This window comes from Macaca mulatta, chromosome X (genome assembly GCF_049350105.2).
Source record: "Macaca mulatta isolate MMU2019108-1 chromosome X, T2T-MMU8v2.0, whole genome shotgun sequence".
Lineage (NCBI taxonomy): Eukaryota > Metazoa > Chordata > Mammalia > Primates > Cercopithecidae > Macaca > Macaca mulatta.
In genome coordinates this window covers 35,691,599-35,706,081 of record NC_133426.1, presented here as the reverse complement: position 1 = coordinate 35,706,081, position 14,483 = coordinate 35,691,599, and the positions used below count along the sequence as shown (strand labels likewise).

General features: G+C 40.3%; 1 protein-coding gene across 1 annotated transcript; it reads right to left on the bottom strand.

The window, feature by feature from the left end:
• Nucleotides 1-10,343: 10,343 nt before the first annotated feature.
• Nucleotides 10,344-11,535, bottom strand: LOC694921 (E3 ubiquitin-protein ligase SIAH1). The gene has a single exon (XM_015127162.3). The coding sequence runs from the start codon at nt 11,395-11,397 to the stop codon at nt 10,564-10,566; it is 834 nt and encodes a 277-aa protein (XP_014982648.1). The 5' UTR covers nt 11,398-11,535; the 3' UTR covers nt 10,344-10,563.
• Between the last annotated feature and the right edge of the window lie 2,948 nt (nt 11,536-14,483).

The following is a 14,483-nucleotide window of genomic DNA, read 5'->3' as shown; positions in this document are numbered from 1 at the left end:
GTTATTATTTGTAATAATTGTACAAGAAGCAGACTGTATGCCTCTTTCATAATATTTAATAACAAGTAAAGATCTAATTAAAAGAGCAATTGTTTAGAAATAAAATTAAAATGACATTGCCAAGAAAAAGGCTTTTCATTCAAAAAAAAAATCATGTATAAATTAACGGCATAGTTTGAACATACGTTGTTTAAAAACTTTTTTTTAAAACTAAAACATAAGCTACTAAATATGTCTATAATTGCTTCCATAGTTCTCTTTATTCATTTATTTTTTAAAGATAAATGCCTAATATCTCATTTAGATTTACAATATATGGTCTTGTTATACTCATCTAGGGCTTTTTAAGTGTTTCACAAATGCTTATCCAATTGCCGTTTCTTAGGGATGATAAAAATGCAAAACCGGAGTGGCTGGCAAGATGGCTGAATAGGAACAGCTCTGGTCTGCAGCTCCCAGGGAGATCAAGGCAGAAGGTGGGTGATTTCTGCATTTCCAACTGAGGTACCTGGCTCATCTCACTGGGACTGGTTAGACAGTGGGTGCAGCCCATGGAGGGTGAGGCAAAGCAGGATGGGTTGACGCATCACCTGGGAAGCTCAAGGGATCAGGGAACTCCCTCCCCTAGCCAAGGGAAGCTGTGAGGGACTGTGCAGTGAGGAACAGTGCATTCTAGCCCAGATACTACGTTTTCCCCACAGTCTTTGCAACCCACAGACCAGGAGATTCCCTCAGGAACCTACATCACCAGGGCCTTGGCTTTCAAGCACAAAACTGGGTGGCATGGAGCTAGCTGCAGGAGTTATTTTTCATACCCCAGTGGTGCCTGGAATGCCAATGAGACAGAACCGTTCACTCCCTTGGAAAGGGGGCTGAAACCAGGGAGACAAGTGGTCTAGCTCAGTGGATCCCACCCCCACAGAGCCCAGCAAGTTAAGATCCACTGGCTTGAAATTCTTGCTGCCAGCACAGCAGTCTAAAGTCGACCTAGGATGCTCGAACTTGGTGCAGAGAGAGGTGTCTGCCATTACTGAGGCTTGAGTAGGTGGTTTTTCCCTCCAAGTGTGAATAAAGCCGCCAGGAAGTTTAAACTGGGTGGAGCCCACTGCAGCTCGGCAAAGCCAGTGTAGCCAGACTGCCTCTCTAGATTCCTCCGCTCTGAGCAGGGCATCTCTGAAAGAAAGTCAGGGACTTATAGATAAAACTCCCATCTCCCTGGGACACAGCACCTGGGGGAAGGGACAGCTGTGGGCACAGCTTCAGCAGACTTAAAGATTTCTGCCTGCCAGTTCTGAAGAGGGCAGCGGCTCTCTCAGCACAGCACTCGTGCTCTGCTAAGGGACAGACTGCCTCCTCAAGTGGGCCCCTGACCCCCATGCCTCCTGACTGGGAGACACCTCCCAGGAGGGGTCGACAGACACCTCATACAGGAGAGCTCTGGCTGGCATCTGGCAGGTGCCCCTCCGGGACGAAGCTTCCAGAGGAAGTAACAGGCAACAATCTTTGCTGTTTTGCAACCTCCACTGATGATACTCAGGCAAATAGGCTCTGGAGTGGACTTCCAGCAAACTCCAGCAGACCTGCAGCAGAAAAGGCCTGACTGTTAGAAGGAAAACTAACAAACATAAAGGAATAGCAGCAACATCAACAAAAAGGATGTCCACACAAAAACCCCATCCAGAAGTCACCAACATCAGAGACCAAAGATAGATACCTCTTCTCCTCCAAAGCATCACAACTCCTTGCCAGCAAGGAAACAAAACTGGATGGAGAATGAGTTTGGTTAATTGACAGAAGTAGGCTTCAGAAGGTGTATAATAACAAACTCCTCTGAGCTAAAGGAGCTTGTTCCAACCCAATGCAAGGAAGCTAAGAACCTTGAAAAAAGATTAGAAGAATTGCTAACTAGATTAACCAGTTTAGAGAAGAACATAAATGACCTGATGGAGCTGAAAAACACAGCACAAGAACTTCGTGAAGCATACACAACTATCAATAGCCGAATCAATCAAGCGGAAGGATATCAGAGATTGAAGATCAACTTAATGAAATAAAGTGTGAAGACAAGATTAGATAAAAAAGAATGAAAAGGAACAAACAAGCCTCCAAGAAATATGGGACAATGAGAAAAGACCAAACCTATGTTTGATTGGTGTACCTGAAAGTGACGGGGAGAATGGAACCAAGTTGGAAAACACTCTTCAGGATATTATCCAGGAGAACTTCCCCAACCTAGCAAGGCAGGCGAACATTCAAATTCAGGAAATCCAGAGAATACCACAAAGATAGTCCTTGAGAAGAGCAACCCCAAGATGCATAATTGTCAGATTCACCAAGGTTGAAATGAAGCAAAAAATGTTAAGGGCAGCCACAGAGAAAGGTCAGGTTACCCACAAAGGGGAGCCCATCAGACTAACAGCAGATCTCTGCAGAAACCACACAAGCCAGGAGAGAGCGGGGGTCAATATTCAACATTCTTAGAGAAAAGAATTTTCAACCCAGAATTTCATATCCAGCCAAACTAAGCTTCATAACTGAAGGAGAAATAAAATCCTTTACAGACAAGCAAATGTTGAGAGATTTTGCCACTTCTAGACCTGCCTTACAAGACCTTCTGAAGGAAGCACTAAATATGGAAAGGAAAAACCAGCACAAGCCACTGTAAAAACATACCAAATAGTATGAAGAAACTGCATTAACTAATGGGCAAAATAACCAGCTAGCATCATAATGACAGGATCAAATTTATGCATAACAATATTAAATGTAAGTGGGATAACTGCCCCAATTAAAAGACATAGACTGGCAAATTGGTAAAGAGTCAAGACCCATCAGTGTGCTATATTCAGGAGAACCATCTCACACGCAAAGACACACATAGGCTCAAAATAAAGGGATGGAGAAATATTTACCAAGCAAATGGAGAACAAAAAAAGAGCAGGGGTTGCAATCCTAGTCTCTGATAAAACAGACTTTAAACCAACAAAGATCAAAAAAGACAAAGAAGGGCATTACATAATGATAAAGGGATCAATGCAACAAGAAGAGCTAACTATCCTAAATATATATGCTCCCAATACAGGAGCACCCAGATTCATAAAGCAAGTTATTAGAGACCTACAAGGAGACTTAGACTCCCACACGATAATAGTGGGAGATTTTAACACCCCACTGTCAATATTAAACAGATCAACAAGACAGAAAATTAACAAGGATATTCCCACCTTGAACTCAGCTCTGGACCTAGAGGACCTAATAGACATTTACAGAACTCTCCACCCCAAATCAATAGAATATACATTCTACTCAGCACCCGGTCCCACTTATTCTAAAATTGAACACATAATTGGAAGTGAAACACTACTCAGCAAATACAAAAGAACAGAAATCATAACAGTCTCTCAGACCACAGTGCAATCAAATTATAACTCAGGATTAAGAAACTCACTCAAAACCACACAACTACATGGAAACTGAACAACGTGCTCCTGAATGACTACGGGGTAAATAACAGAATTAAGGCAGAAATAAATAAGTTCTTTGAAACCAATGAGAAAAAAGACACAACATACCAGAATCTATGGGACACAGCTAAAGCAGTGTTTAGAGGGAAATTTATAGCACTAAATGCCCAAAGAAAAAAGTGGGAAAGATCTAAAATCGACATCCTAACACCACAATTAAAAGAACTAGAGAAGCAAGAGCAAACAAATTCAAAAGCTAGAAGAAGACAAGAAATAACTAAGATCAGAGCAGAACTGAAGGAGATAGAGACACGAAAAACATTTCAAAAAAATCAATGAATCCAGGAGCTGGTTTTTTGAAAAGATTAACAAAATAGACAGACTGCTAACCAGACTAACAAAGAAGAAAAGAGAGAGTAATAAAATAAGCACAATAAAAAATAATAAAGGGGATATCACCATTGATCCCACAGAAATACAAACTGCTATCAGAGAATATTATAAACACCTCTATGCAAATAAACTAGAAAATCTAGAAGAAATGGACAAATTCCTGGACACATACACCCTCCCAAGGCTAAACTAGGAAGAAGTCATATTCCTGAATAGACCAATAACAAGTTCTGAAATTGAGGTAGTAATTAATAGCCTGTGAACCAAAGAAAGCCCAGGATCAGATGAATTCACAGCCGAATTCTACCAGAGTACAAAGAGGAGCTGATACTATTCCTTCTGAAACAATTCCAAACAATAGAAAAAGAGGGACTCCTCCCTAACTCATTTTATGAGGCCAGCATCATCCTGATGCCAAAACCTGGCAGGGATACAACGAAAAAAGAAAATTTCAGGCCAATATCCCTGATGAACATCAATGTGAAAATCCTCAATAAAATACTGGCAAACCGAATCCAGCAGCACATCAAAAAGCTTATCCACCACGATCAAGACAGCTTCATCCCTGGGATGCAAGGCTAGTTCAAAATATGCAAATCAATAAATGTAATCCATGACATAAACAGAACCAATTACAATGATTACCTCAATAGATGCAGAAAAGGCCTTTGATAAAATCCAACACCCCTTCATGCTAAAACCTCTCAATAAACTAGGTATTGATGGAATGTATCTCAAAATAATAAGAGCTGTTTTATTAATTTTTATTAATTTTATTTATTAATTTTATTAACTAATAAGAGCCCTATTCACAAGAGCAAACTGAAACTGGACCCCTTCCTTACACCTTATACAAACCCACAGCCAGTATCATACTGAATGGGCAAAAGCTGGAAGCATTCCCTTTGAAAACCAGCACAAGACAAGGATACCTTCTCTCATCACTCCTATTCAATACAGTATTGGAAGTTCTGGCCAGGGTAATCAGGCAAGAGAAATAAATAAAGGGTATTCAAATAGGAAGAAAGGAAGTCAAATCATCTCTGTTTGCAGATGACATAATTCTATATTTAGAAAACCCCATTGTCTCAGCCCAAAATCTCCTTAAGCTGATAAGCAACTTCAGCAAAGTCTCAAGATACAAAATCAATGTGCAAAAATCACAAGCATTCCCATACATGAATAATAGTCAAATCATGAGTGAACTCCCATTCACAATTGCTACAAAGAGAATAAAATACCTAGGAATACAACTTACAAGGGATGTGAAGAACCTCTTCAAGGAAAACTATAAACCACTGCTCAAGGAAATAAGAGAGGACACAAACAAATGGAAAAAATATTCCATGCTTATGGATAGGAAGGGTCAATATAATGGAAATGGCCATATTGCCCAAAGTAATTTATAGATTCAATGTTATCCCCATCAATCTACCATTGTCTTTCTTCAGAGAATTCGAATAAACTACTTTAAATTTCATATGGAACCGAAAAAGAGCCCAGATAGCCAAGGCAATACTAAGCAAAAAGAACGAAGCTGGAGGCATCACGCTACCTGACTTCAAACTAAACTATAAGGCTACAGTAACCAAAAGAGAATGGTACTGATACCAAAACAGATATATAGACCAATGGAACACAACAGAAGCCTCAGAAATAATGCCACACATCTACAACTATCTGATCTTTGACAAACCTGACAAAAACAAGCAATGGGAAAATAACTTCCTATTTAATAAATGGTGTTGGGAAAACAGGCTAGCCATATGCAGAAAACTGAAGCTGGACCTCTTCCTTACACCTTATACAAAAATTAACTCAAGATGCATTAAAGACTTAAATGTAAGACCTAAAACCATAAAAAACTTATAAGAAACCCTGGGCAATACCATTCAGGACATAGGCATGGGCAAAGATTTCATGACTAAAACACCAAAAGCAATGGCAACAAAAGCCACAATTGACAAATGGGATCTAATTAAAGAGCTTCTGCAAAAGAAACTCATCAGAGTGAACAGGCAATGTACAGAATGGGAGAAAATTTTTGCAATCTATCCATCTGACAAAGAGCTAATATCCAGAATCTACAAGGAACTTAAACAAATTTACAAGAAAACAAAAAACAAAAAACAAACAACCTCACCAAAAAGTGGGCAAAGGATATGAACACAAACTTCTCAAAAGAAGACACTTATGTGACCAGTAAGCATATGAGAAAAAGCTCATCATCACTGGTCATTAGATAAATGCAAATCAAAACCACAGCAAGATAACATCTCGCACTAGTTAAAATGGTGATCATTAAAAAGTCAGGAAACAACAGATGCTGGAGAAGATGTGGAGAAATAGGAATGCATTTACATTGTTGGTGGGAGTGTAAATTAGTTCAACCATTGTGGAAGACAGTGTGGCCATTCTCAAGGATCTGGAACCAGAAATACCATTTGACCTAGCAATCCCATTAGTGGGTATATACCCAAAGGATTATAAATCATTCTACTATAAAGACACATGCACATGTATGTTTATTGCAGCCCTATTCACAAGAGCAAAGAGTAACCCAAATGCCCATCAGTGACAGACTGGATAAAGAAAATGTGGCACATATACACCATGGAATACTATGCAGCCATAAAAAAAGGATGAGTTCGTGTCCTTTGCAGGGATGTGTATGAAGCTAGAAGCCATCATTCTCAGCAAACTAACACAGGAACAGAAAACCAAACACCGCATGTTCTCACTCATAAGTGGGAGTCGAATAATGAGAACACACGGACACAGGGAGAGGAACATCGCACACCAGGGCCTGTCGGGGGGGTTGGGGCCTAGGGGAGGGAAAGCATTAGGAGAAATACCTAATGTAGATGATGGGTTGACGGGTGCAGCAAATCATCATGGCACATACATACCTATGTAACAAAACTGCACATTCTGCACACGTATCCCAGAACTTAAAGTATAATAATAAAAAAAAAAGCAATACCAATTAAACAGGTGAGTTGGAGAAAGGAACCAATGACTAATTATATGCTAGATATAAAATTGTCTAGAGTTAAAAGAGAATGGAAGATACATACTTTTAATTCTTGCAAGCATGTCATAATATTTGAATTAGTGATTAGGCATGCTTATTATAAAGTCCACTTATTTTGTGTGACATGTGTAGGTTTATCCAAATATTGATTTTCTCTAACTACTTTGTAACTTTTTTAAGTTATAAAAGTAAATAATCATATATCACTTAAATTTTTTTAAAAAACAAATTATGCTGTGATACAACTTACCAACTAGGAGACTTTGGTTATGAATTTCTCACCTAAAGATGAAGGCTCCAAGTCTCAAGTTTCTTTGTTAGGATTGGCCAAATGAGGGTTTTGTTTTTTCCTCTGAGCTGCATTACTTACAAATTGTACCTCTCATTTACCACCTTTCATGCATTTCCCTGCCTTGGTGCTTTTCTTTTTAAAATGTGTACTTTATACACTGTTTTTCCATCAACTTTTATTTTAAGTTCTGGGGCACATATGCAGGATGTGCAGGTTTGTTACATAGGTAAACGTGTGCCATGGTGGTTTGCTGCACAGATCATCCCGCCTCCTGGGTATTTTTTTTTTTTGAAAGGGAGCTTCCTCTGTTGCCCTGGTTGGAGTGCAGTGGCGCCATCTAGGCTCACTGCAAGCTCCGCCTCCCGGGTTCACGCCATTCTCCTGCCTCAGCTTCCCAAGTAGCTGGAACCACAGGCACGTGCCACAATGCCTGGCTAATTTTTTTGTATTTTTAGTAGAGACGGGGTTTCACTGTGTTAGCCAGGATGGTCTCGATCTCCTGACCTCGTGATCCGCCCACCTCGGCCTCCCAAAGTGCTGGGATTACAGGTGTGAGCCACCGCGCCCGGCTGCCTCCTGGGTACTAAGTCCAGTATCCATTAGCTATTCTTCCTGATGCTCTCCCTTCCCCCACCTCCCTAACAGGCCCCAGTGTGTGCTGTTGCCCCCGAGGTGTCCATGTGCTCTCATAGTTCAGCCTCTACTTATGAGACCATGCTGTGTTTGGTTTTCTTTTCCTGTGTTAGTTTGCTGAGGATAATGGCTTCCAGCTCCATTCCTGTCCCTGCAATGGATATAATCTCATTCCTTTTTATGGCTGCATATTCTCTATTCAATAAATGGTGCTGGAAGAGTTGGCTAAGTCATATGCAGAAAAGTGAAACTGGACCCCTTCCTTACACCTTATACAAAAATTAACTCAAGATGGATTAAAGACTTAAATGCAAAACCCAAAACGATAAAAACCCTAGAAGAAAATCTAGGCAATACCATTCAGGACATAGGCATGGGCAAAGATTTCATGATAAAAGCACCAAAAGCAATTAAAAACAAAAGCCAAAATTGACAAATGGGATCTAATTAATCTAAAGAGCTTCTGCACAGCAGAAGAAACTGTCATCAGAGTGAACAGACAACCTACAGAACGAGAGGAAATTTTTGCAATCTACCCATCTGACAGAGGTCTAATATCCAGCATCTATAAGAAACATAAACAAATTTACAAGAAAAAAAAAACATTAAAAAGTGGGCAAAGGGCATGAACAGATACTTCTCAAAAGAAGACATTCATGCAGCCAACAAGCATATGAAAAAAGCTCAACATCACTGATCATTAGAGAAATGCAAATCAAAACCACAATGAGATACCATCTCACACCAGTCAGAATGGCAATTATTGAAAAGTCAAGAAACAGATCCTGACCAGGTTGTGGAAAGAAAGGAATGCTTTTACAATGTTGGTGTGAATGTAAATTAATTCAACCATTGTGGAAGACAGTGTGGTGATTCCTCAAAGACATAGAAGCAGAAATACCATTTGACCCAGCAATCCTACTACTGGATATATACCCAAAGGAATATATATCATTCTATTATAAAGATACATGCATGCATATGTTCACTGCAGCACTATTCACAATAGCAAAGACATGGAATGAATTCAAATGCCCATCAATGACAGACTGGATAAATAAAATGTGTATTTTATACACTTCTTAAAGACGAGTCCATCATTGCTGCTAGAGTCATTTACTGAGCCAAGCTACAACATTTATTTTCTTTACTTTTTTAAAAATTTGCCATATATTCTTTTAATGAGAATTATGAAAGACCAAAACATTTTTTACAAAGTGCCTTTTTAAACAAATGATTTGCTTTTAATTAAGTTTTGTCCATGACAATGCCTTTACAATCAATAAACACAAGAACACATTTTAAACGTAATTTGTCCAATATATTTGTAAAAGGAAATAAAAGCCTATTTTCAGTATTTATAAACTTCTATTTATTCTCTAAGCTTTCAAAAATTAATCTCAAAGGTATGACTCATCTGTAGAAAAGAGAAAGCCAGAGGGAGAAAGACCATCTTATAGATGTTTTAAATAGCTTTGGATAATTTTTCCAATGTCACCTTTACTTTCTGGAACTCCTATCTTCACAAAACAGCTGATTTTAAAATATTTCTGGCTGGGTACAGTGGCTCACACCTGTAATCCCACTACTTTGGGAAGCTGAGGTGGGTGGATGACCTGAGGTTAGGAGTTCGAGACCAGCCTGACCAATATGGTGAAACCCCGTCTTTACTAAAAATGCAAAAATCAACCAGGTGTGGTGGCGGGTGCCTGTAGTCCCATCTACTTGGGAGGCTGAGACAGGAGAATTGCTTGAGCCCAGCCAGGAGGTGGAGGTTGCAGTGAGCCAAAATCATGCCACTGTACTCCAGCCTGGGCAACAGAGTGTCTGTCCAAAAAAAAAAAAATTTCTAATGAACCAATTAATGCGGGAAAAGAGAATACATATGGAACACGTTATACATTTTACCATAAACAATTATGCATATCAAAAGACACTAACTTTAAAACGGTACAAAAAAGTGAGGTGAAACCTGAATTGCAGAATAGAAAGTCAAATCTATTTAACAAAAAACTAGAATAAAAAATTAGCAAATACACACAGAAAAAAACCCACATAGCAGCACTATGTATTAACTCACAAAGGGGAAAAGCAGTAGTCCATGACCACTCAAAATGGCTTATCAGTTAAAGTAAAACAAAAACCAAAACCAAAACCAAAAAATGGCTGAGCGTGGTGGCTCACGCCTGTAATCCCAGCACTTTGGGAGGCCAAGGTGGGCCGATCACGAGGTCAGGAGATCGAGACCATCCTGGCTAACACTGTGAGGTGGCAGGCGCCTGTAGTTCCAGCTACTTGGGAGGCTGAGGCAGGAGAGTTTGCAGTGAGTGGAGATCGCGCCACTGCACTCCAGCCTGGGTGACAGAGCTAGACTCCATCTCAGAAAAAAAACCACAAAAAAACCCAAAAAACCAAAACAAAACACACACACGCACACACACACACACACACACACACACACACACACATTCACAGACCCAAAAACAAAAGAAAACATTATTTTTCAATACCATCTACAACACAAAATTCAAAATTAATTTATAATGTTTTCTTTCTTAATGCAAAATATGCCCATCTTTATATATACTAATGTTACTACACACAACTGTTTCTGTATTTAACAGTCTTTCTATTTATGTGTTGAGCTTATACTTGTGAAGAGTTTCAGGTTGGCAGGCACATGGGTGGCTTATTTTCTGTGAAATTAAACAGTTTTAACACTGAATAGAAAATGTTCCACTGCCATTTCAACACTTATTAATCGTTGCATTGATGCTTAAATCGCCATTTTCTGCAAAATGCAGTGCAGTGTTGCCACCAAAGATTAAGCAGTCTCTATTCTTAATGGTTTTTGCTATGTCCTCATGAATAGGTAGAGGAGTCGCTTCCCAAGTCAGTCGTCGCCGATGACCCTTTAGCTCAAGTCGGTAAGTAAAATTTTCAGCTTCCTTGCGTGTTCCCATCAGCTGTACAGTTGCGAAGAACTGCTGGTCGCCGTTGTGATCCTCCTGTTTCTGCAAAACTAACATGAAGTGAAAACCGTAACAGGACTGCATCATAACCCAATCGAAAGCGCCAGCAAGATGAATGTTGGTAGCAAGGAAAATTATATCCTCTCCCTCTATTGTTGTAATGCACTTATGCATATTCGTCAGATGAGGCATTATAGCATCCACAGTGCCTTGCCATTTACAGAGAGTACCAGGGCACGGGCAGGGATAAAGCCTAAACTTACAGACTTCTTCGTGATCTGCTTTTTCTGTGTGTGGCAGAGTTATTTCACATCCCAAACAGGCGTATCTACACGGGAAAAGTACAAAGTCAGCCACTTTCTCCATAGCCAAGTTGCGAATGAATCCCAAGGGGCCTCGGCAAATTGGACAAGATATGAGTTTTGAGTGACAGCTGCTACAAACAAGATGGCCTCTCGGACACTGAAGAATTGGCGGTAACGCGTAGTCTAAGCAAACCGGACACTGGAAGAAACTTGCCAAGTCAATGCTGGATCTAGTCGTGTCAGACTGGGCAGGCGCCTTACTGGGTGGCGACGAGGTATCCAATGAAGCAGTCTGTTCGCTCATTTCTGCAGCTGGAGAGCTCACCTCAGACCCCGGTGCCGTCACCAACGTATTCTGTCACCAATCACTCCAACAATGCCACCGCGGACAGCGCCACTACCTGCCTCTTTGCAGTGGTGAAACAAACGGGACACCCTGGGCCTCCTCCTGGGCCTCGTCAGTCGCGCGGTAGAATGCCTCTAGCAAGTGTCCCCCGCTTCCCCACCGGCCGCCATCACCTCGTGAGTGCTCAAGCCTGGCGCCTCACCGGCTGATGTCATCTCGCGAGTCCTTGAGCCTGGCTTCCCACTGGCCACTGTCATCTCGCGAGACTTCAAGCCTGGCTCCCCACTGGCCACCGTCATCTCGCGAGTCCTCGAGCCTGCCTCCCCACCGGCCACCGTCATCTCGTGAGTCCTCGAGCCCGCTGTGTATTACTTTTTTTTCTTTTTTTTTTGAGATGGTGTTTTGCTCTTGTCACCCAGGCTGGAGTGCAATGGCGCCATCTTGGCTCACTGCAGCCTCCGCCTCCTGGAGGTGATTGTTTACCTTAGCCTCCTGAGTAGCTGGGATTACAGGCACTACCACCACACCCAGCTAATTTTTGTATTTTTAGTAGAGACTGGGTTTGACTATGTTGGCCAGAATGGTCTCAGTCTCTTGACCTCATGATCCGCCCCCCTTGACCTCCCAAAGTGCTGGGATTACAGGCGTGAGGCACCCCGCTGGGCACGCACGCGCACGCGCGTGTGTGAGATGGAGTCTCCCTCTGTGGCCCAGGCTGGAGTGCAATGGTGCGATCTTGGCTCACTGCAACCTCTGTCTCCCGGGTTCGAGTGATTCTCCTGCCTCCCTGCCTCTGCCTCCTGAGTAGCTGGGATTACAGGCGTGGGGCACCGAGCCCGGCTAATTTTTATATTTTTAGTAGAGACAGGGGTTTCACCATATTGGTCAGGCTGGTCTCGAACTCCTGAGCTCGTGATCTGTGTGCCTCAGCCTCCTAAATTACCGGGATTACAGGTATGAGCCACCACACCCAGCCCGTGCATTACTTTCTAACAGAAGCTCTCACTATTTACAAATAAATAGCTTGAGAATTGCTTACTAAGTCCTAGAGATCAAACTAGAACTTACTGCTTTAGGTTTGTTTTTGATGCTATCATTACCAATTAAACTTTCATTTGTGTATTTATAAATGAGATTCAACATTCAGGGATTTTCTCTCAGTAGCAGATGGTTTTATGCCTGTAATCTCAACTATCAGGAGGCTGAGGCAGGAGAATCGCTTGAACCCGAAAGACGGAGGTTGCAGTGAGCCAAGATCACGCCATTGCACTCCAGCCTGGGCAACAAGAGTGAAACACTGTCAAAAAAAAAAAAAAAAAAAAAAAAAATTAAAAAATAATTTCTTCAAAATTTTGTTTTAAAATGAAATATATTATCTTGAACTTCATTTTATACAGTAGTCTTTGAAAGTCACTCTTTAATCTTTTGGAAGATTGCCTACAGAGTATTTAAATTATTTTTCTAGAGTTTCATGTCCTCCATCTCTTCAAAAAAGAATATACACAGATATAAATTTGTATATATGCACACATAGAATGGGCATATATCTACTATAGGCAATGTAGTATAAATATGTGCATTCAAATGAGTCTGCTTTATCCCACAAAAGCCAGATGGTAAATTAAGAAAGCATTTCAGAGCACTGAGAAAAATAGGTCAATAATTGTCTTCAGATAAATTGAATGGGAAAGAAGGGGAGAAAAAAGACAGCTGGGCACCGTGGCTCACGCCTGTAATCCCAGCACTTTGGGAGGCTGGTGGATTACAAGGTCAGGAGTTCAAGACCAGCCTGGACAACTGGTGAAACCCCATCTCTACTAAAAATACAGGCATGTGGTGGCACATGCCTGTAATCCAAGCTACTCAGGAGGCTGAGGCAAGAGAATCGCTTGAACTTGGGAAGCAGAAGTTGCAGTGAGCCGAGATCATGCCATTGCACTCTAGCCTGGGTGACAGAGAGTCTGTCTCAAAAAAAAAAAAAAAAAAAATACTAAAGACTATTAATGAAAAATTGTGCTACAACGGTAATTAATGCATGTTTTACTGTTATTTATTGCATAAAAAATCTCAAAAAACTTGGATAGGAAGAAAAAGTAATTTAATCTTAAAGCAGCACATTGTTACTACTATTGTTTATAATTCTTTTTTAACATTTGTTGATTGTTTATAAATGGCCATAACATTTAAATACATTGATGAAATAATCTCACTTCTTGGAATTTATCTTAAAATATATATATATATATATATATATATAAAATTTTTGAGACAGAGTTTCACTCTTGTTGCCCAGGTTGGAATGCAATGGTGCAATCTTGGGTCACTGCAACCTCTGCCTCCTCAGTTCAAGCGATTATCCTGCCTCAGCCTCCTGAGTAGCTGGGATTACAGGCACCTGCAACTATGCCCAGCTAATTTTTATATATTTTTAAGTACAGATGGGGTTTCACCACATTGGCCAGGCTGGACTCAAACTCCTGACGTCAGGTAATCCACCCACCTTGGCCTCCCAAAGTGCTAGGATTATAGGCATGAGTCACTGCACCTGGCCAAGAAAATATTTCAAACATAAGCAATATAGATTAAGAAACTTTTGTTGTTAGTACTAGTATGGTCCAGACCTTGCCACATCATATTTTTGGTATCTGAAAAAGCTATTTTCCAAAAATTTATATTATAATTGGAAAAGTTTTAAACTTACATATATATGATTTCTATTGACTTTCAATTTATCCTTTTAGATATCCTAAATTGAAATAACATCTGCTTGAAATGACAGATATTTCCATTTCCTTTTCTTTTTATAATTAATTAAGGTATAGATGATATACAAAATACAGCACATATTTAATTAATTCTGTGAGTTTGAACATAGGCATACACCTGTGAAACCATCATCACAATCAAGGTAATAAACATATTCATCACTCCCAAAAGTTTCTTTGTGCTCATTTGTGTTTTGTTAGTTTTTGTGGTAAGAACACATCGTAAGATCTACTCTTAATAAATGTTTTAAATGCACAATGCAATATTAACTAAAGGCA